Source organism: Pteropus vampyrus, unplaced genomic scaffold (assembly GCF_000151845.1).
Source record: "Pteropus vampyrus isolate Shadow unplaced genomic scaffold, Pvam_2.0 Scaffold623, whole genome shotgun sequence".
Taxonomy (NCBI): Eukaryota; Metazoa; Chordata; class Mammalia; order Chiroptera; family Pteropodidae; genus Pteropus; species Pteropus vampyrus.
The window spans coordinates 437,748-459,332 of NW_011889404.1; the positions used below are offsets into that span (position 1 = coordinate 437,748).

The 21,585-nt window shown below is 48.7% G+C and overlaps 1 protein-coding gene across 4 annotated transcripts in view; it reads right to left on the minus strand.

The window, feature by feature from the left end:
• Window positions 1–21,021, minus strand: part of PHF2 (PHD finger protein 2) — a 91,529-nt gene extending 70,508 nt beyond the window's left edge. The window contains exon 1 of one of the 4 annotated variants that reach the window (XM_023525776.1): window positions 20,726–21,021. In XM_023525776.1, coding sequence (XP_023381544.1) covers window positions 20,726–20,769 — 44 coding nt within the window. In that variant the 5' untranslated portion in view covers window positions 20,770–21,021. Of the gene's footprint in view, window positions 1–18,429; window positions 18,851–20,725 lie in introns of those variants that run through there. The other 3 variants (XM_023525777.1, XM_023525775.1, XM_011384781.2) reach the window with 3 other exon arrangements.
• Between the last annotated feature and the right edge of the window lie 564 nt (window positions 21,022–21,585).

Here is a 21,585-nt window from a genome sequence, read left to right on the forward strand (position 1 = left end):
GGAAGGAGATGGGGAGAGGGATCACCTGTGATTTTAAGGGCACTGAAACTATTCTATATGATATTACAATGGTAGAGACATGTCATTATATATTCATCCAAACTCATAGAGTATACAACACTAGGAGTGACCGTACTGTAAACTATAGACTTTGGTTAGTAATAATGTATCAGTATTGGCTCATGAATTGTAACAAATGTACCATACTAATGCAAGATATTAATAATAGGGGAGGCTGGGGGATGAATGAAGGGGTACATGGGAACTCTGTACTTTCTATTCAATCTTTCTATAAATCTAAAACTACTCTAAAAATTAAGTCTATTTTTTTAAAATCAAAAAGGAAAAGTTGCATGTTTGTCTGCACACTTACTAACTGAAAGATCCTAGAGAAAAGTGTGGAGTCATCTGGTGAGAATGCTGGCGAAAAGCTGTCAAAATGGGAAAACCTTATAAACAAAATACTAATCAAAACTTACAGAAACAATATCTATCTCAGATATTACTTAAAATGAGTAAAACATGAGCAAGCAAATGGACAAGGACTAGGACATAAGAAATACTGACTTATTGGGTAATGAGATCATGAAGTGTGCTATTTAATTTAGAATTCTAAACGAATATAAAGAATTATCATCACCTTAAATTTAAAAGCAAGGTCTCTTGCTCCCCAGCCACCCACCAAGCCCACTCCTCTCCAATTTCTTGATACCAGGAGCAGAGTCAGGTGACCAACTGCATTCAGCCCCACCTGGTGAATGCAGTACTCCAAGCCCCCACTGCCCATCTGCCTCTTGGTCTGGAGCACCATCTGCCTCTTGGTCTGGAGCACCATCTGACTTCTCCACCTCAGAGCAGCCTCCTTATCTCACTCCGTCTTGGTGCTCCCAATGCTCCCTCATCTTCTCCCAGATCAGAGGCAGGGTGTCCCCCCAAAGTCAGCAGAAATGTCCCTTGGCCAGCAGGTGTCCAGGACGACTACAGACAGCCTTGCCTTGGAGGTGGCCACTGGACAGCCTCCAGGTGCTGACTAATGGGTGATGTCAAGGTAAGCGTTTAAGACAAGTACACTGTGCTAGACCTACACACAACCCCATGGGAATGCCATCGAAGCAGCCTTTGGGCAGCATCCTGGGCAAGTTCTCAGAGGAGGGTGAGGTCTCCTTCCATAGGCAGGTGTGCTGGTAAGGGCCACTGCTGGGCAAAGGTTCAGGGTGCACCAAGGAGTCTGTGTGGTCCTGGCAAGATAGGCTGCCAGGAACTTGGGGTGCACACAGCATGTTCTGACCCAGACCGAAGATGCCACTTGAATCTGCAGATGATGGGGACATCCTGGACCCCTTGGGGTGGCCCCTGCGGTGAATGTTCTAGCAGCAGGTGCAAGGGCCTCAGAAGCTGAGGTGAGGGCTGGGCTGTGAGTGGGGGATGGTTCAGGACCCAGGTGTGTGGGTAGCAGGAACCCAGCATCGACAGTACTTTGGGAGATCTATGGCAACTCAAAAATAACCACAGCATAGATTGTATCCACCACTTGCAAACACCCTGTGCTCTGTGGTTGGAAGTGCCAGCCCCAGCCAGGAACACTGTACCTTCCCAGACTTGGCTGCTCCCACCAAGAGCTGATGGGAGGGAAGCACATATTTAGGTCAGCCCTTGTCTCATCTGTACACTAAGAACCAGGGCACCAATACCACATCTGCAAGGTTCCCATACCAGTGCCACTGTCTGGGCCAGCTGCCTCTTCAGACAGGGGACCCTGAGACAAAAGGCCACTGACCTGAGTGTCCTTTTCCATTTATTGGCTTTGTTCTTAAGTCTGCATCCCCACTTATCCAAGCGACTCAGGGGTCCCCTTAGCTCCGTATCGCATCCTCCCTGCTGGAGAGACTCCTGGGCAGGGCCCCCTTAGCTCCGTATCGCATCCTCCCTGCTGGAGAGACTCCTGGGCAGGGCCCCCTGGGAGAACCAAAGGTTCTGTCTCCCCATGGCCTGGCCAGCCTGTCATAGCACTGGAATCACACTTAAGAATCCTGAAGGGCAACGTTGCAGTATGTGAGTCACATGACTAGCCTCAGGGCCTCACTGCAGGAACTCTGCCCAAAGACATGATTCCAAAGAACAGAAAAAGATGGTTCTGGGGGTTTCCAATGCTCTCTCCCAGTGCCTCACACAGGGAGGCCTGAGGCAGGGATGCCACCAACCAGGGAACTCACGGGCAGCCATACCCTGGGAATTCTGAAGCCATGGAAAAATTCGAGAAATGTTTAGCACATCGAGATGTGTCTCCAGCCATGGAGACATGCACCTGAATGCCATGGAGTAGAAGCAGGGCCGCAGTCCATGGTAGGACTGGGGGTGGACGTGCTGTAGGGCCTCGTTTCTCCTGACCACAATGCAGGTGGCTTTCCTGATCAGCACCTCTTTTCATAGTCCCACACTACTTATCACAGGACAAGGTCCCTGAAGGCGTTTGGGGGGACCACTCCAGAGGCTCCAACAGCCCTGTGAAACCATACTGTGGGGCAGGTGCATGTGAGCCATGCTCAGACAGACCTGGGTGAGGACGGTGGCCTCACTCACAGGGCCGCAGGAGGACAGGCCTTCCCCCTGAGTCTCAAATTTCCAAACACAAAATGATCTACTGTGAGTGAACATATGACTAAAGTCCCAAGTATATCATATGATAATCATCTAATAGAAGTAAAATCATTTTAAATGATTATAGAACTAAAGATTCGAAAGTGTGAAACATTCGCACACACTAGAAAAAAATGATCAGACAAATATGAAAAACAAGAACTTTGAGAAATAAAAAATGATATTAAAACCAAATGCTACTAAAAGTTTAAACAACACATTTGACACACTTGTGTAATACTTCCATCGAGTTCAGAGAAATGGTGAACTGGAGTCACCAGAATGTAACACAGAGAGAGAAAGATGGAAAGATGTGAAAGCAGAGTTAAGGGCCATGAAAGAGAACAAGAAGGTCCAACATAAGTAAAAACAGCTCCAGGAGGTGAGAAGAGATGCAGCCAAGGGCTGTGAGGAGCTGAGGAAAGGAGCGGCCCAGCTCCTGAAACACCTGCTGAGCAGGATGGGTGTTAAGTAGCTGCAGAAGCGCACTGCCTTCTCAAGGCCACATGCCTGGACCAGGATCCTGCTCCTATTCTCCACAACATTCCTGCCATTGCTGCTTCCATGTTCCTCAGGGGCTTGGGCACACACCCTCCTGAGAACCTTGCTGGCATGTCCATTAGCTGCTGGGACTGACAGGGCTCTCGGGTCCCCCCAGGACCACAGAGCCTCTTCTGGCAACAGTGTGAGGAGCTGGGGTGCCAGCCCTCCTGCCAGCACACAATTACTTGTCCCAAAATGCTGAGGAATACAAAATGCTGATTCTTTAAGCCCAGTCAGCTAACTTCTTCTCTTTGCTTTACCAAAATCAAGAGAGTTGGTAAAAAAAAAAAAAAAAAAAAAAACTTGGACCCCCCTTTGATATGTTTTCCACCAGTCTGAGCATGTCTGTAAATTCAGCACTACTCTGTCATGATATTCTTTCTCTCTCTCAAGCCTGAGCTATTTTATAATTTAAATTTTTTTACATTTTAAAGTGAACTATTTTATGAAGTGATGCTACTTACAACTTTTTTGACAATAAAGCAACTCTTGTCCTGGGCTGTGTGTACAGGGACAGCCAAACCCAAGTAGGCTCTGCTTGGGGCCCAACCCCAGCCAGTCTGTGTGCTTTCAGCGAAATTCTAGAAACACTTGAATGCAGCTATGCAGTTATCACAGAATTACTTCTCTGAGGTCACTCTTCATATTCTTTCATAAATCCCAGACTACAAAAGTTACTGCTCCTTGAACACAGAGGATGAATGCCCCTATCAGAAAGCTTGGCTCCCCATGGAGCCCGAGTCCCCAGCTGGTCAGGGCCTGGGTACCGGCTTCCCCAAGACTTGCGCCTGTGTCCTCCGTCTGTGCACCTCTGGGCTGTAGGATAGAGAGCTGAGACCCCATCCTCCCCGTCTACCCTGGTCTTCAGCTTCCTGCCATAGCTCTGGGACTGACAGGGTGCCAGGATAAAACCACAAAGTGGGCACTGGCCTGGGCCTCAATCCTCACTGCAACCTCCAAGGTGGCCCTGTCATTTTCATTTTACAGATAAGAAGGCAGAGGGTAGGACAGGTGAGGGGCTCATTCAGGCCTCAAGAGGGATATGGCCACTTAGATCTGAGGTTGCAAGAAGGCTAGGCAGCCTCACACTAGCAGAGCAGTGGGTCTGGGGTGGCTGGGGCTCCCACACGTTGGATTTTAGACTAAGAGAATCACACAGGTGAAGCTCTAGAAAATTTGACCTTCTTCCTCCCAGTGTGGCCTCTTTCCTTTCAGGAGAAACCGTGTGGCACTCATGGCTTTGAGGATTAATGAGGACCTCCCCTAAATTCTCCAAATGCTAGCAGAGGCTGCCACATCCTACTCCACTATTTATGGTTGTCATATACACTATACACACCACACACGCACACCCGATACACTATATATATGCCATATACCATACACACATACATCACACACACACATTACACACACACACACACTACAGGCTTCTCTCACAGAAAAGCAGTGTGAACAGAACTCAGGGACACAGGACGTCCTACTAGCCAGATTCCCCCTACCCCTGAGAAATGCTAAAACCCTGGAAGTCCACCTTTGTGGCCCAAAAATCTTTTTGACAAAGACACAGGGCTGGTTTGCACTGAGGGTGGCCAAAGTTAGCAAATAAAAACATCCAGTAAAATTTAAATTTCAAATAAACAGAAATCCAAACTTTTTATCTGGCACCCCTACCTACACCTCTAATTCCCCTTCTGGCTCAGATTCCCCCTGCAGGTGAAATGAGGGGCTGGGCCCTTCTGCCACAGCTATGACATTTCATGTTGTAGGCCAGTCCAGGAAAAGTAAAATGCAGGAATGGTCATCAAGTGTCCCCAGCGGTAGCCAGGTCCCTCACAGCTGTTTGCTGGCACAGGTTCCCATCTTCAAACAATGAATACAGCACAATCTTCACTCGATTTTTTAAAATCGCGCTTTCCAATCTCCAGGCACCCCACTTCCTTGCACCACTTTGGCCGTCACTCATTTGGAATGTGTCCGAAACCCCTCTTCAGTCCACTGAAGCCTAACTTCTTGACTTGTCAGAAAGGAAGGACTGACCTGGGGTCATGGGGGGCTGGTGGCATCACGGTGTGATAGTGTCAGCCTGCTCTAGTGGGTGCCCTGAGGCCAGGCCAGTGCTACCTGATCCTTGCCTATCCTGCCACTGTCAGGTAAACACGCTGGACGTAACAACCATGAGTGCAGCCCCCGCCCCAGGAGCACCCCTGGAACCACCCTCAGGAGCCCCCAAAGGGTACATGGGGATGGGTGTCTGAGCTGCCCCACCTCCCCATAGAGGGATGGCCAGTGGAGCCACCCCTGAGTCCCCATGGCAACAAGGGTCCAATGGGTAGGCTCCCTGAGGCCTGTGTTGAAGGGAAGAAACAGGCTACAGAACAACCAGTGCAAATGAAATCACTTACAAAGAACATGCACAATAAAAACAGTTTCCGAGGGCAAACACATGGAAAAGGTGGGGGCTTGGTCGGGTCAGACCCCATGCTGTTGGGATGTTGTGGGGCAGGGCCAACAGGACATAGTAGGGGCAGCTTTTCGAGGAAATGCCCTCCTGGGTCCCCTTGAGGTGATTCCAGTTCCTTGTGTGGGGACTGCTGTGGCAGACCCCCTCCTGGGGTCCTGGTGACTAATCCACTCAAACAAATTCCAAGGGATGCACACATGAGGGAATCCCCTTGAGGCCGACTATACCTTCCAAGGGCTGGGGCCAAAAAGATGCCTGCTAGGCTCTGTCCTGAACCACAGCCAGTGCTGGGGCAGAGAAACCCAGCCACCTGGGCCAGCACCAGGAGTGCCACTCTCAAGGACATGACAGAAGGATAGACCTGAGCACCAAGAACCACCACTTGGTAGCCGAGCACCAAGAACCATCACTTGGTAGCCAAGCCCCAGGCCCTCAGCGGAGCCAATCCATCTGGAAGGCCCTAAGGAAGGCCCTCCCCAGCCTAGCTCCCCAACCAGGCGAAACCCTTCCCAACCTCAGGGCCAGCTTCCCGGGCTTTCCCACAGCCTGAAGGGCAGCAGACCCCTTCGGGAGGTGCCAAGACACCAGAACCTTCATCCAGCAGGTGAGGTGACAGCCACGAGGGCTGGGACAGATGGACGCTGCCACTTCCAGCTTTCCTGCTCAGCATCGCCACTCATGGAAGTTCAGTCAGGGCACCCTGGGCACCCTGCTGACTGTCCATCTTTTGCAAACACCCAGTGTCCTTTCCCGCAGCCTTTCCAGTGGAATGGGAGCCATGTCTCAAGGTTCTAGTGACACGGAAGTTGGCAAAGCTCCCACCAAGCACAGGTCCACATTCAGGGGGGCCGTGTCATTAAAGACACGACCAATTTCACCTGTCGGAATAAGCAGGGCTCACAGCATGCTGAGACTGTGTGAGTCAGGCTTTCCTGTCTCCTCTTAGTGGCATCTAGACTTCTCCTGGGCCCCTGAGTTTTTGGTCACCACAGGCAGCAGGCCTCCCATCCAGGGGGATGAGCAGCTGAAGGCTGCAGGGGCAGGCCGGCCCTCTTGAAGAAAGAACTGCAGCAGCCAGTCAGCTGAGCTACGGGAGGTGCCAAAACAGGTAGGGGGTGCTGGCTGGTGCTACGTGCAACTGTCTTCCTTCTGCTATGGGCACGGGGTCCTGATAGAAACAAGGAAACCTCGTGACACATTTGTCCAAAGTTGCCTACCACGATAGCCATGTGCTTGACCTTAGGCTTTGAGCACCCTATAGCTGTCTCAGCAAAGATCCCGGACCCAGAAAACAAGAGAGAAGGAGCCCTACTAAACAGAAGGGTCAGGAACGTGGAATCAGGAGGCAGCTTGCCCAAGAAGTTGGACGGTTGGTAAATGAGCAACTAAGGAAATGTGCACTCATGCTGGCTGCCATGGACACAATGATTCAAACAGAGACAAGTTATCAAATCTGAAATATTATGGTATGACCCAGTCCCGTGAGAGAGGAGTGAAACTAAGTTAATATGACGCTCAGTGAAGTAGAGTAAGTGGATCGACTTCAGGATATCGACCTTCTGTTTGATGGAATCCCTCACAGGAACCCCAGGTCCACCAAGAACAAGATACTTTTGTAAAAAGAAGAATTAGGGAGAGGAACAAGCTTTCGGCTACAAGACAAGTAAGGTCTGAGGATCTGCTATACAGAATAGGGACTAGAGTTCATAATGTTGTGTTGTATACTTAAAATCTGCCAAGACTTAAAAACTTCAGTGTTCTCACACACACAGAGAAATGGGTGACTATGCGAGGTGAGGGATGTGAAGGTGGGAATCCTTTCACAAAGTATACGGACATCAAATCATCATGGTGTACGCTTTACACATATTATAATTTTATTTGTCGATTATACTTCAGAAAAGCTTAGAGGGAGGGAGAAGGGGAGGTAAATGGGGTAAAGGGGGTCAAATATGTGATAAGAGAAAGAAATCCAATTATAGGAGGTGAACATAGTGTAAATATATATATGCCTTACTATTAAAGTGTATAGCTGAAACTTATTGGATTTTGTTAATCAATGTCACCATAAAAAATAAAATAAATAAATAGCTGAAAAATTTTTAAAAATCTTGTAAATTGTGTAAGAAAAAGAGCAGAACAGGGTCTCTTCGGACATGCACACAAGTGGTATAGACCAGCAGTGTGGACATGCACACTGTAAAGCATGTGTGCCTGGTGGTGCATCTGTACCCATGTGCATTCACGTGCAGTACAAAGTGTGTCTGGCACACTCAGAAAAGGACAAGTGCACAGACACAGACACGGTGTTTTCAGGCTATTCCAGAATGAGCATTGTGAAAATGAATGATCATACTGTGAATGTGGTCAGAAAATATTTTCTGTGAAAACCAAATCCTAAATTTCTCAAGGCGTACATTATTATTTTCGGAATTCTATCTTTACTGTCATACCGAAAGTAGATCCAACTGAAAGTGGCTTAGGTTGCCCTACTCTACCTCCAGGCAGAGCATCTGTAAATATAACTTAGTATCTGTAAGTATCTGAGTGTATATGAGTAATCATTTAGTATTTGTAAATTATGGTTTAAAGGCCCACGCAGGAGGACTTCCCGTTTGCAGAGTACTAACACCTCGGACTGGAACTAGCCTGTGCTGGTCCATGCCCTCAGCCTATCTGGTAAGACTGTCTGTTAGGCTCTATTCAGGGGCCCCCACTGGGGTCAGACCCTCATCGGCCTTGCAAACCACACATTCTGTGACAAAAGGCCCCAGCTGTTCTCCCCTCATGCAGAGAGCAGTAACTAGGAGCTTAGTTGCTGGTCTGTAGAAGGAAAATGTCAAGGCACACTGAGGAAACTCAGTTCATGGGCCTTGATGTCCTCCAAAGCTGCTGTGTACTTGGGTCCCCACGTAGGGTAGGACACTTGGGCACGAGAGTAGCTGGAGACAGGACGGTCCTGCTGTTCTGGGAAGTCACGGGGTCTGAGGTCAGAGGGCCTCAGTTGCTCTTCCTAGTGCAGTGGGGGTCCACTCCCAACTCACCAGCCTAAGGCCCCCACCCCTGGGATAATCCCAAAGGAGGACATGGGGATCTGACTCGGCAGGGCCCTAGGAGCCTTGAAACTCCACCTGCACAGGGACTGTTGGGGCAGCTCAGGTCATGGGTGCTGATGGGGCCCCTTCTCAAAAGACAGGCTGCAGGCTAGGCAACATGCATTACTGGGGGGTCACTTCAGAAGGCGGGGTGTCGGAAAGGCAAAGACACTCCCACTCCACCATGGCCTTTAGAGTCAGGGGTCCTGGAGTGGACATCCCCTGCCTGCTCCCAGCTGTGAAGTGGAGAGACACTCAAGCCTTAGTGTCTATAAAACCCACAGTCCACAAAATCTGTGAAATGAAAGGTTGGGCGGGATGACTTCTACATTGTCAATATTATTTTTGTAATTATTTTATTTCTGATTATAAAAGTAATATTATGCTCCGAATAAACTGGAAAGTGAAGTAGAAAATCAGTAGGAAAAAAAAAATACTCTTAGACCTTTTAACATGTTGGCGTCTTTCCTTCCTGTGTTTTCTGTTTTAAGTAATGAACATTGACTATCATACTATATAGACAATGCTGAATGTTGCTTTTGCTCCCATTTAATGGTATAGCATAAACTTTTTCACATATTATTAAAACCTTATTGTAAACATCATTGTTAATAACTGCATAATTTCCTATTGTGAGTATATTACAATTTACTTAATCATCCCTTCAACTTTATCATCTCAGTCTGGAATCCTTGATACAGTAAATGAATGTGCAGAATGTCTCTCTGTTTTTAAACCTATTCCAGTGGATTTTTAACAGATATTCCAGATAAAGACATGGTTGCTTTAAAAATCAGAAGCAGGTTTTGGAGCACCTATTCCAGCCATTTCTAGGGAAATAAATTGTATGCAGTCGTAGAGCAAATATCTCTGTTTGGAAGCTCTGAGAATTACAGCCTGCCACCTGGATAAAAAACACTGAGAGATTCACAAGATGACTGGGAAGACAAATTTGACCTGAGAGTAAATACAGTCCAAGGTCACATTAACAGAAATATGGACTCTAGACCAAGGGAGGTGAGGCCCTTATCTATAGGCTCCCCCACATCCCTGAGGGCACCAACATGGAGGGTACTTGGGGGTGGGGCCTGGGGACCAGCTCTATGCTTCAATTCTCTAGGAGGCAGCCCTAGAAAGAAAGGTGGGCTGGGTCCCCACTGCTGCTGCATCTGGAGAAGGGAGAGACTGGTGCTCTCCAAGGTCCTGTCCTACTGGAACATTCTGTGATCTGTTCTTTGCCTCCCACCTTCTCCCAATAAAGGACAAGAAAAGCAAAGATTAGGATATGGAAACCTGGACAGGCTCTGGCCAGGTCCTTCCCAGGGCTCCAGAGGCCATGACTGCAGGGTGTGGGACTTGGAACAGGGTCAGCACTGTGGCCTCCTACGGCAAGTGCCTTCTGAGGGGTTCCCGACCCTTGTGGCACCGGGACCATGAGGCTAAGATGCCATAAGATGGACTTCCAGGGACACTTCAACAGCAGCCAGCACTGGCTGGGGGTCAGTGAGCATGGTGAAAGGACACCGGCTATGCCAAACCACTTCCAGTCTAGCAGCATGTACCTGGGGCTCCTGAGCTGCTCTGAGTATTGGTATTCCCATCCCTAAATCAAGGATCCCCATTTGGCTCACAGAGCCATCTGAGGACAAGATGTGGCACACATGGACTTCACACAGAGGGAGCACCAGAGCCTTATGTCCATCCAAGGGACACTCACTGACAGACACCAGACAGCACAGAATTATGCCTCATCCATAAGTTCCACCCTGCAGATGGGACATTTCCAGAAAGACTTGGAAGGATTCTCTTGCCAAGCAGTGGGTAAGAAGGGCAGACTGCCAAGTGTCACTGGGTGACTTCACCAAGAGTCTTTTCTTTCATTAACTAGGAGTGTGTTCACATCACGCTGACAGGCCAGTGCCGGGAGTGACTGCACATTATCCAGAAGTGGACACTCAGGTATGTCCTCCTGCATCCAGACCAATAGCCTCAGCAAAGTGACTGTCTACACAAGGTTCCCCCAGGAGTTTAAGAACAGACCTGAATCCTAGAATCCCAGACTGTCAGGAGAGACATGGAGGAAAAAAGACAAGCCAGCTGGCTCTGCAGCACCTCAGGCCTCCAGTGGCCAGCTTTGAGGGAAGCTGGTGATGGGCTGGCTCCTGACCCATGCTTCCAAAGAGAGAGCAGGCCTTGGGACCTTTGAGAGCTGGCCAGGTCCCCAGGTAACAAAGAAGCCCCCAAAACCACAAATGGGCCTGCAGGGAAGGCAGGCCTTGATCGAATAAGCATCAAGTAGCCTCCTGATCCCAGAACCTCAAGTCCAGCTGGCCACAGCCCCCCAGCTGAGAAGGGGCAGCCAGGCCACACGACGAAGACCTGGGAGTGGGGCCACAAGCACTGCTCACTGAGTCACAGGAGGCACAGGCTCCACACTCAGTGTGTGCTGCTCGGGACTCAGGGGCCCTACCCTACGGACAGAACCAACCAAGAGGGTCCATCCTTTCTGTGGGGACACCTCAGGGTCTGCAAAGAGCAGCAGGAAACTGAGAGGAAACTGGTATGCAGCCTCCATTTCTCGTTTGTGAAAGAGGGGCTTAAACCAAGTGCCCCCGGGACATCCTGCTCCAAAGGTGTGTATGGAAGGCAGGAGCCAGAGTGTACAGCACAACATGTGCCTGTGAGGCAGGGACTGGAGTGGCCCGAACTCTTCACTTAATCAGCTTTTCAGAGAGGAGGTTCAAAAGGCCAATCTAATTGCATCTTTCTTTTCCAAAGAGTAGTTTGAAATCTAACATAATATAAGTTGGAGACCTAGAAGAAACTGTGAAGAGGGAAAAGTATTGTGACCCTAAACGGTAGCCCTTATGATCAGGGCCATGTGGAGAGCATCCCTGTGTCCATGCCTCAGGAACTACCAAGGGGCTACTGAGTGATGCTGCTTCCTTGGAGGACCACAGGAGGCTCCATGAGCAGTCAGGGTGCTCACATGAGGGCTGGGGCGTGTGAGGGTGCCTGAGAGGAGGGTGCACGAGTCTGAGACATGGCTCCTCAAAAGCACAGAAACCATGAAGGGTCTTTGGTGTCAGGGTCACAGGACAAAGGAGTCTGAGAAGTTACCAGGAGAGCAGGGGGCCAAGGAGACCAGACAGCTGGGCACACAAGGCCTCTGGTAAGAGAACCAGGAGAAGGCAATGGATGGCGATGGAGCAAGGGCTCCTTATCTGTGACCAGGGTACAGCGGTGATGTGAGGTGTTAACAATTGGGAAAACTAAGCTAGAGACAGGCACAAACTCTACCATATCTGCAATATTTTTGTAAACCTAAACCAATTCTAAAATAAAAAGTTTGGAGGAAAACAAAATGAAGGCTGACCTCATAGCAGGACTCAGAAGAAAGGGAGAGGCGCTATTTAGTAAACAGGTAAGCTTTCAGCCTCTGCCAGTCCCAGAGGTCTAGGGGGCCCGGAGAGCCGCTGGGGCAGGAGGAGGGAAAGGACAGGGACACTCGCATCACCTATCTGAGGAAGGCTGTCTCTCAGTTACCTCTCAGATTTAACCTGCTCTTTTTGTCTTCATTAGAAAGCATCTGGGCCACTTATAAAATCCTACAATGGCAGGGAGGAAAGAACTTAAAAGTTGAGTGAGCTCAATAATTAAGACAACTGCAGGCTGAAACAATAATAAAAATAACACATAATGTAGTATAACATGACTGTACACTAAAACTACAGTGAGATACAATGTTTCACCTTCCTGTTTGAATTGACAAAAATCAAAAAGTTCAGAAACAGTGCTGCCTGGTATGGAGGAAAACTGGTACAATTTGTACCAAATTGGTACATCTGAAGATTTTAAAACCTGAAAAACTGTGGGCACCTTTCACCCCAAGACCTTACATCGTGGACTTTACCAACAAATACACTTGCATACATGCCAGTAACCGTATGTACCAGAATGATCCCTGCGCAAAACTAGAGTAGCTCAAGATGAGAAGCAAGCTCGCCCCTAGCCTGAAGACCAGGAGATGAGAAAATGCATCCCAAAGCGAGTGTGAGACCCACTGTCAAAGGCACAGCAGCGTCCCCAGCACACTGGTGTTCCTGAGGAAATGGAGAGGGGTGGTTGTGTGACCCAAGTGCTCTATGAACAGATATCTCTGGAGCTGGAATTCGGGGGAAGACAAGCTTTCCCTACATATTCTTTCATTTTTTAAAAAAATTAGCTAATATTCTATTTTCAAATTCATTCAATTTGCTATTTTTAAATGAATAAATGCAGTTTTCCTTAACACGATAAATAAATATAAGACGGGGGGTCGGAAGCTCCATTTTCTGTCTGATGAACACAAACACGTTCTGTACAAGTTCAGTTGCCTCCTGCCCTCAACTGGGTGTGACTATGTTCCCCAGGGACATCTGGTCACAAATGAGGGCACTTTTGCTGTCACAGCTGGGGGCTGGGGGGGGTGTGTGCTCCTGGATTAGTGGGCAGAGGCCAGGGAAGCAGCTGCACACTCTGCCATCAGACTCCCCGGCCCCAATGTACAGAGTCGGGCTGAGAAACCCTGATCTAACTACACACTATTTCCCCTGATATGCCCAGTTTGGGGCTAGTTTCAATTATTAAAAAGTTTTTTCTCACACTGAACCCAAATCTGTCTGCCTCCTCCAAGCTTTAATCCTGCACTCGGTTCCTTCACAGCCCAAGGCACAGACAGGCACTGAGTGCCAGCAGAAGCAGAACCACGTGGTGCACTCTAGTCCCACCAAAGCCCACTGCGTTACACGTCCACCTCCATATCTGGGGCTGGGACCAAATTACAAATGTCTGATGTCTGCACAGTGGACAGGTGGCAAGGGCTTTTGGCAGGCAGGGGCCCAAGCAAAGCCCATGGCAGTGCCGGGACCAGACTGGGGCTGGCTACCCAAGCACCCAGACTGGGGTCAGAGGGTCACCATGATGACATGGACCCTGGGAACCTTGAGGCCAAACAGCAGCTATTACTTCCACCCTGCAGCATCTCAGGTGGAGGTCAGGGCAGGAGCAGTATCCAGCGACTCCAGCCTTCCCAAGGGGCAAGCTCGGTGGACTGACAGGACTTCCATCCCCAGGACCCTAGGACCCCATTCCTTACTCCTGGGCCCAGCTGGCCCCTAGCTGGTCTCTTTCCAATCTGCCCCTACATACATGGCCCAAAGCCCTCTGAACTTAGTGAACTAGAGAATGTTATGCCCCTAGATACTAACTTGAGGATAAAATGGGAACTCCCATCCCTGGCCTATAGTCCAGGGGCATCCCCACTGCATCATCCCTCCGACATGGTGCACTCTGGGTCACCTGTGGCCACCATCCAGCTGCCCTAGCCATAAGGATACCCTATACTGCCTATGGGGCTGGCCACTGGTATTTGTCACCCAGTAGCACAGGGACCCCAAGCCTTCCTCAGTGCTTCATTCACTGCCCTGAGGTGCTAGACTAGATGAACTGATAGGCTCCTTCACTTGGCGGGCAAGGAGCCAAGCCCCTGACCCCCACAGCAGCCTGTGTGCAATGCCCAGGTTTTCTGAGACAGGGCAGTCCTGGCTGCTTTGGTGTCCAGGGTGAGCACAGTCTGTAAGCACTAGCAGGAACTGCACAACACTGTCCTCGTTGCTCACGACAACTGGAGTGGAAAGTGGGGCTGGGAGGTACCCCAGGCCTGGGCAAAGCCCCAGGGATGACTTATCAATGCGTGACCTGGGTCAGCTGCTGGCTCTCTCCCAGCCAGATTCTCCGAAGCAGGTCTGGGGGCAGTGCCCACAGTGCCTTCAGGGAGCTGCTAAGAGGAGGAGATAACAGAAAGTACCTGGTGCTGGGTGCAAACGAGTGGCAGGAAACACCCCCCACACACCCCCCCCCCCACCACCACCACCGCAAGCTCTCTTTTTATGAGCTGCATATACAAAAAAGCTGGGGAGAGATTAGCCAGAGCTGTTAGAAATTCTGGGAAAGAGACTCCACAGGCACCAATGGCAACTAATCCTCGGAGTTCCACAAACATAGGCAGAAGAAGCTTTAGGGAGAACCCGCCTCCTGCTCCGACATGCACCCCTGTGTTGCTTCATGTAGTACTGCAGGATCCCCCTCCACACAGGGTCTGGGGAGTTCTCAGGAAGCCCCACCTGCCCCTCCCAGCCTTGTTCATCTGGGAGTCAGACTGGATCAGGATGCAGTTTCTGGATTTTTCCAGGATGCCAAGTGTCATGCTGCACCAGAATCTAGGCCTCAGTCTCTCCTGCAGGAAAATGGAGCCCAACCCCACCACCAAATCTGTGTCATCTCTCCAGCTGAAGGCAGGTCAGCCCAGGAAGGTGGTGAGATAGGGCCTGGGCAGGGAAGGGCCCCATGCCCTGCTGGGAAAAATTTCATGTTCCAGAAAACACTTTCTCACTGCCCTTCCTGCTCAGCCCAGCTTCCCGGAGATTCGCATCCACACTCTGCCTTGATGGGATTTCTAAGGGGACAGTAAAATGAAGCGCAAAGTTGCAAAGTTACAAGAAGATCTTCAAGCATCAGAGTTCACATATATGTTGGTCTGGGATTGCCAGCCACAGTGAGTTGAGAGATCCAAGCCGAGTCTGGCTACCCCAGGGATGGGTGTTGATGAGGCTCAGACCTGGCACCAAGGCACTCTCCAAGGCCCATCCAGATACTCACACTGTCCAGAAAGGCAGGATCTGTGCCCAGGCCACGGCCCTGTGAAGCAGAAAATGCCACCCCGTTTGGGGGGACCCAGCCCAGGGTGCACACAGCCAGAGACTGCTTAAAGCTTCCTTGGAAACATGGCGCATCGTTCATTCAACAGCCTAGGCTACCATCTCAGGCACTTGTTCACTGTTCTCATGCTCTACTCAGCTCAGGAAGCGGTGCTGACCCATCCTGCAGGTTCAGGTCCCTTGGGACCCGCCTGCCTTCTGGGGTCTCAGATACCCCCCCCCATAACTCTCATCAATAAAGAGGCACTGGTGGAGGAGCTGTGGGATAGACATATCGCTGACATCCAAACTCGTCATGTTGCCCTTTTTATCTCCACAAGCTGATCTCTCCAACCTGAGTTTGCTCGTCCTCCAGATCAGAAAAGCCCATCACCACCAAGTCTTCAGGGGTGGTGGGAAGGTCAGAGAGCTCATGTACAACACACCTAGCAGTGGGCCCAGACCTGCCCCATTATGGCTTCCTCGAAAGTCAGGGTAAAGGAGATGGAGCCCTGCATAGGGGATCTCCACACAATATAAGGAGCTCTCCACACATGTAGGGGAAATGACTAGCCCAGAATGACACAGGCAAGGCTTAACAAACACTTATAGTTCAAATGGAAAGGAGTCCCCTTCCCCCAGGCATGCAGACACTCTGGTCCCACAGCATCTGTGGGCATGCAGTTAAGTATGTGTACACATAAATGAACACCTGCGCCCTGCACATGTCTGGTTCTAGAAATTCAGTCACCACATGTTAAAAGGTAATTTAAAAAAAAAAAAAAAACGGTAAAAGTACCAGCAATGAACAATCCAAAACAGAAATTACAAAAATGATCCGACTTACAATAGCATCCAAAGGAATAAAATATCTAGGAATGAACTTAACCAAGGGATGAAAGAGTCATACACTAAAAACTATAAAACATTACTGAAGGAAATCAAAGACCTAAATCTAAATTAAAAGATAGCCTGTGCTCATGGATCAGAGATTATAATATTGTTAAGATATCAATACGACCCAAAATGATCTACAGATTCAATGCAATCTCTGTCAAAATCACAACAGCCCTTTTTGCAGAAATAGAGAAGTCAATCCTCAAATTCATATGGAATTGCAGAGTCCTGAAAAGCCAAAACAAAAATTTGAAGAAAGAACAAAGTTGGAGGTCTCATACTTTCTGATTTCAAAACTTACTACAAAGCTACAGTAACTAAAACAGTGTGGTAGTGGCATAAAAGAGATATATAGACCAATGAAATGGAATACAGTCCAGACCTCATATGTATGGTCAAATGATTTTAAGTAAGGCCATCAATATTTTAACAGGAAAAGAATATTCTTTTCAATAAATGGTACTGGGACAACTGGATACCCACATGAAAACAAATGAAGTCGGATCTCTACCTCAAATTACATATAAAATTAACTGAAAATGAATAAAAAAATTAAATACAAAAGCTAAAATTATAAAACTTTTAGAAGCAAAGGGGTAAATCTTCATGACCTTGAATTTGGCAATGCATTCTTAGATATTACACCAAAAGCACAAGCAACAGAAGAAAAAGATAAATTGTACTTCATAAAAATTAAAAACCTTTGTGCATCAATGGGCATTACATAAAAATGAAAAGACAACACACAAATGGGAAAAGATTTACAACTCATATATCTGATAAAAATCCAGTGTCCAGAATATATAAAGAACACTTGCAACTCAAAAATAAAAAAACAAATAACCCAATTTAAAAATGGGCAATATGTTTCAATAGACATTTCTCCAAAGAAGATACACAGACAACAAGCACATGAAAACATGCTTAACATCAACAGCCAGTAGGAAAATGCAAATAGAAACCATGAGATACCACCTCACACCCAGTAGGATGCATATAATTTTAAAAAAAGAAAATAACAAGCATTGGTAAGGATGAGGAGAAATCAGATTGCTCCTACACTGGTGGTAAGAATGTAAAATGGTGCAGCCACCATGGAGAACAGTTTGTTGGTTACTCGGAAAGGTGAACATTGAATAACCTCATGACTCAATAATTCCCAAAAGAACTGAAAACAGGTCTTCAAACAAATATTTGTACACGAATACTCATAGCAGCACTATTGACAATAATCATAGGTGGAATAAGTCCAAATGTCCATCAACAGATGAATAGATACACAAACTCTGGTCTATCCATATAATGGAGTATTATTCAGCCATAAAAAATCAATTAAGTTCTGATACAGGCTACAACAAGAATAAACCTAAAAACATTATGTTAACTGAAAGGAGCCACACACAATAGGTTACACATTGTATGATTCCTTTTATATGAAATGTCTAGAATAGATAAATTCATAGAGACAGAAAATAGATGGTAATCCAGGACTAAAGGAAGAGGAATGGAAACCTGTTGTTTAAGAGATTTGTGGTTTTCTTTTGGGGTGATGAAAATGTTTGGGAACTATATAGAGGTGATGGTTGCACAACATTTTGAATGTATCGAATGCCATAAACTTTGCACTTTAAAATGGTTAATTGTATGGCATGCGAAACTAACGTGCAGCATGCTTAGCAGTGGGCCCTGACCCACCCCATCCTGGCCATGGTCAGCGTAAAGAAGATGGAGACCCGCATTTTTTAAAAAAAGATAAAAGGCTGGTTTATCCATTTGCCTGGACAAATACCACAAGGACTTCAGTTCTTGTGTTCTGAGATCAAAGCCAGCTACTGGTTGGAATTTTAACTTTGTTTTTCCAAGGATGAGCAGTGGACAGATCTTACATGCTTAAAGCACAGATCTTACACCCTTAAAGGGCCAGGTCCCATTCCAGAGTGCATGGTTAAGGTTATCCACCACGCCAAAAGCTAAGAATCAAGACGGAGCAAGAGAAGGAGAGGTGCAAAGATGGAGACACAATTCTAAGGGGAGGCTGGTGGGACACTGGGCACACCTGAGACATGAAGGTTGTTGAAAAGAGCCTGGCTTCCTCATCTGGCGCCGGATGCCACCTTCCTGCCGAAAAGATGTTCCCATCCACGTTTGCAAAACCACATGATGTTTCCTCACAACTCTGACAAGGCTCCCCAGGCTGGCATAAAACTCTTGATCTACAAGTCTGGCTCACATAAAAGAAATCCCGTAAGAGGCAAGGGATCTGCTTTGTTGGCCCAGGAATCCCACAGCCAGTATGGCACCCCACACAGAACACACCCCCCATAAATGTTTACTGAGAAATAAATGAAACTTCTGTCACTGAAGGACTTACCCAGCAACTTCGATTTTCAAACTCTTTAAAATCAATTCTACTGATTTGCTTCCAAAACACTTCAATAGAACAGGTGACTGAAAGAGGGCCAAGAAGCTTTGGGATGTCTGATGTTTAACAGAATTATTCTTATTTCCCAGAGACAGAGACTCTTTACATCAGAGTGGGGACAAGGTGAGGTAGCTGGGTTATCCCCTAAACCAACCGGACCACAGCATCCGGATGCCTCACCACAGGCAGGAGTGTAGGGGCGTGCTGGATCTAGTGGAAGACACAAGAAGCTGTCCAGTGCTAGGCCCAAGTGGTTTTGTGGCACCCTACTGGGGAGAAGGGTCACCATCACTGATGTGATGTCACATTTCTCTACCAAACACATAGACAAGACAGCTCAGAAGGCAACTAGCTGTAAAATCCATCCTTTTCTAATAAAAGCCAATTCCCAGGTGAAGCCCAATCAGTGCTAGTGACAGCCCGCTGGGCTAACAAGGTGCCCAGCCCAAGAGTAACCAGCCGCAGTCAAGACGGAGTGGAACATGGGCTCCTGGCTTCCTGCTGACCATGCTTACTGCCTAGCTCAGGGAGGAGGACTCTCCAGAGAATGTAGTGAGGGGTGCTGAGGGTGCCACGAGGACTACATCCCGGGAGCAGGCTCTGCCCCAAGAAAGGAGCTGCTACAACCAGGTTGTCAGCTGGTGCATTGCCAGAATCCTCCCAGAGTCAGTTACTGTGAGCATGGGTAACCTCAGAGACTCCCTTCCAATCTCCCCCAAAATGGGTGTACTGAGGAATGTAGTGGATCACAGGTGGGACAAGACAGAATTTGTTACTTCTACAGTTTATGTTTATTTTTTCAGGTCTATGGCAAGTATACTAAAGTTCTACTTCAGGGAATGATACAAAGTTTCCTTCTAAAATAAATATTCTGGAGAGTAAGGAGACATGAGAGTGAAAGGCACTGTGGGTCCTGGAACAGGAAATGAACAGTAAGCAGGAAACTTGGCGAAATAAACCTGCCAAGGCCTGTAGTCTGGTTGACATACTGCCTAGCATTTCTGCCTCAGTTTCCATGCTCACAGCATGATCTGGTGAGACGTTAACTCAGGGGAGGTGGAGTAATGGGGAAGCTCTGCCATTTTTGTAACTCTTGGGTAAGTCTAAAATTCTCTCAAAATAAAAAGTTATGGAATATTCAAAATTTTAAGACGTGAGATGAGTTATTGAACTGGAGTAAACAACGGTATAGGTAGTAGGTGGATCTGGAAAGAGGAGTAGGTCATCTAGGAATTTCTGGAGATTGGGAAACATGTCACATACATTCCTGTTACAGAGGAAAAGGGTGGCCCAGAGAGGTGGGTGGATTTACCCAGGGCTGTGAGGGCATGAGGGAGGGGAGAGGCAGGTAGAGACTCCAGGATGCAGTCCAGCCTCAGGGCTCACTTCTGCACGTGATCCTTGATTAGAGATATGTCCCCTTGGCTGGGGGAAAGCACAGCCCCTTCTTTTCAGACCACAGGGCCACTCCACATAGGTGGAACTGAATCTGCACTAATCAAATAATCTGTATCTGTATGGGATCAAATCAAAGACCTTCGACAAGAAATAAGAAATACAAAGACAAGGCCTGCCCAAAACGATGCCTTTAAAACATCAGGACACCTCTGCCAGGGCCAAACCAGCAAATGCCACCAGTCCCTCAGGCCAACAACCCTCAGCCCCTTTCCCCTGCCTAGCCACCCGATCTCCAAGTCTAGCTCAGAGCTGGCCTTGCCTCCCCAGTCCGGTGGAGAGGGCCCCTGGGCAGTCAGAAAAAGGTCCTTCCAGGACCTCACACCTCCCCCAACCTGGACACCCTGGGAGCTCTGCAGGTCCGGGGTGAGGGTAGGAAGGAGGGAGAGGCCCCTTCACTTTCAGGGCACTCAGGGCCACCTTCTCACCATCTCTGAAACTGAGGAGTTGTGAAGGATCAGATGGCAGCTCTCACCTTGGCCATGAACTTTGAGAGGATGCCAAGCGGTGGGTGTGCATAGCAGCACTGTCTAATCAGAGTCCAGTGTTCATATCCCAGGCTCTGATGATCTTTGGGGTCTCTGCACCCCTGGGCACCAGCAGGAAGGTAGTCTGGGAAGCCCAGGAGATTTCAGTGGGTGTCCCTGCCCCACCGAGTCTTACTCCCTCCTCACTGGGGTCCCTGTCACAGGAACTCAGGCCTGGCACTGACCAGCCTGAGCAGGCCCTGTCACATCTGGCTGCCTAGCTCCCCACATGGGAACTGGCAGGACTAGACACTACAGCCAATGTTTAAACATTGTCCCGCAGTTAAAATCAGCAGTAGGTTCTCCTCCCTGGGGATCAGGGACCACCCACCACCACACACAATCTCTGCCCCCAGCTCTGCTCCTGGCAGCCTCAGAGGGCACACAACCCTGCCCAGCCCCTGGCCGGTCCTGCGGAGGCCCAAACATATGAGAACCTGTTGGATCAGTTTCGGCAGCAGTGCTGCCTCCTCTTCCTCCTCCTCTATTTACTTCTGGGTGGGAAGGGCCCTCCGCTTTTGAAAACTAGGCGCAGAGCCAGGTCATGGCCATGGGCAAGGGCCAAGCTTCACCTCCCCCACCCCATCTTCCTCAGAGAGCATAAGGTCAAGTCAAAACCGGGGTGTCCCTGTTTGGAAGTGAGAAGAGGGGAACGGGGAAACGTGCCTGCCAAGGAGGAGGCGGCAAAGCCACAACACCCCCACCCGCACAGACACCATTCTGTCACCCACTCCCGCCCGGGGACGCGCAGGCCGCCGGGTCCAGGAGCCCGCAGGGCCGGGCGGGGGTCACACCCGCGCGCGAGGCC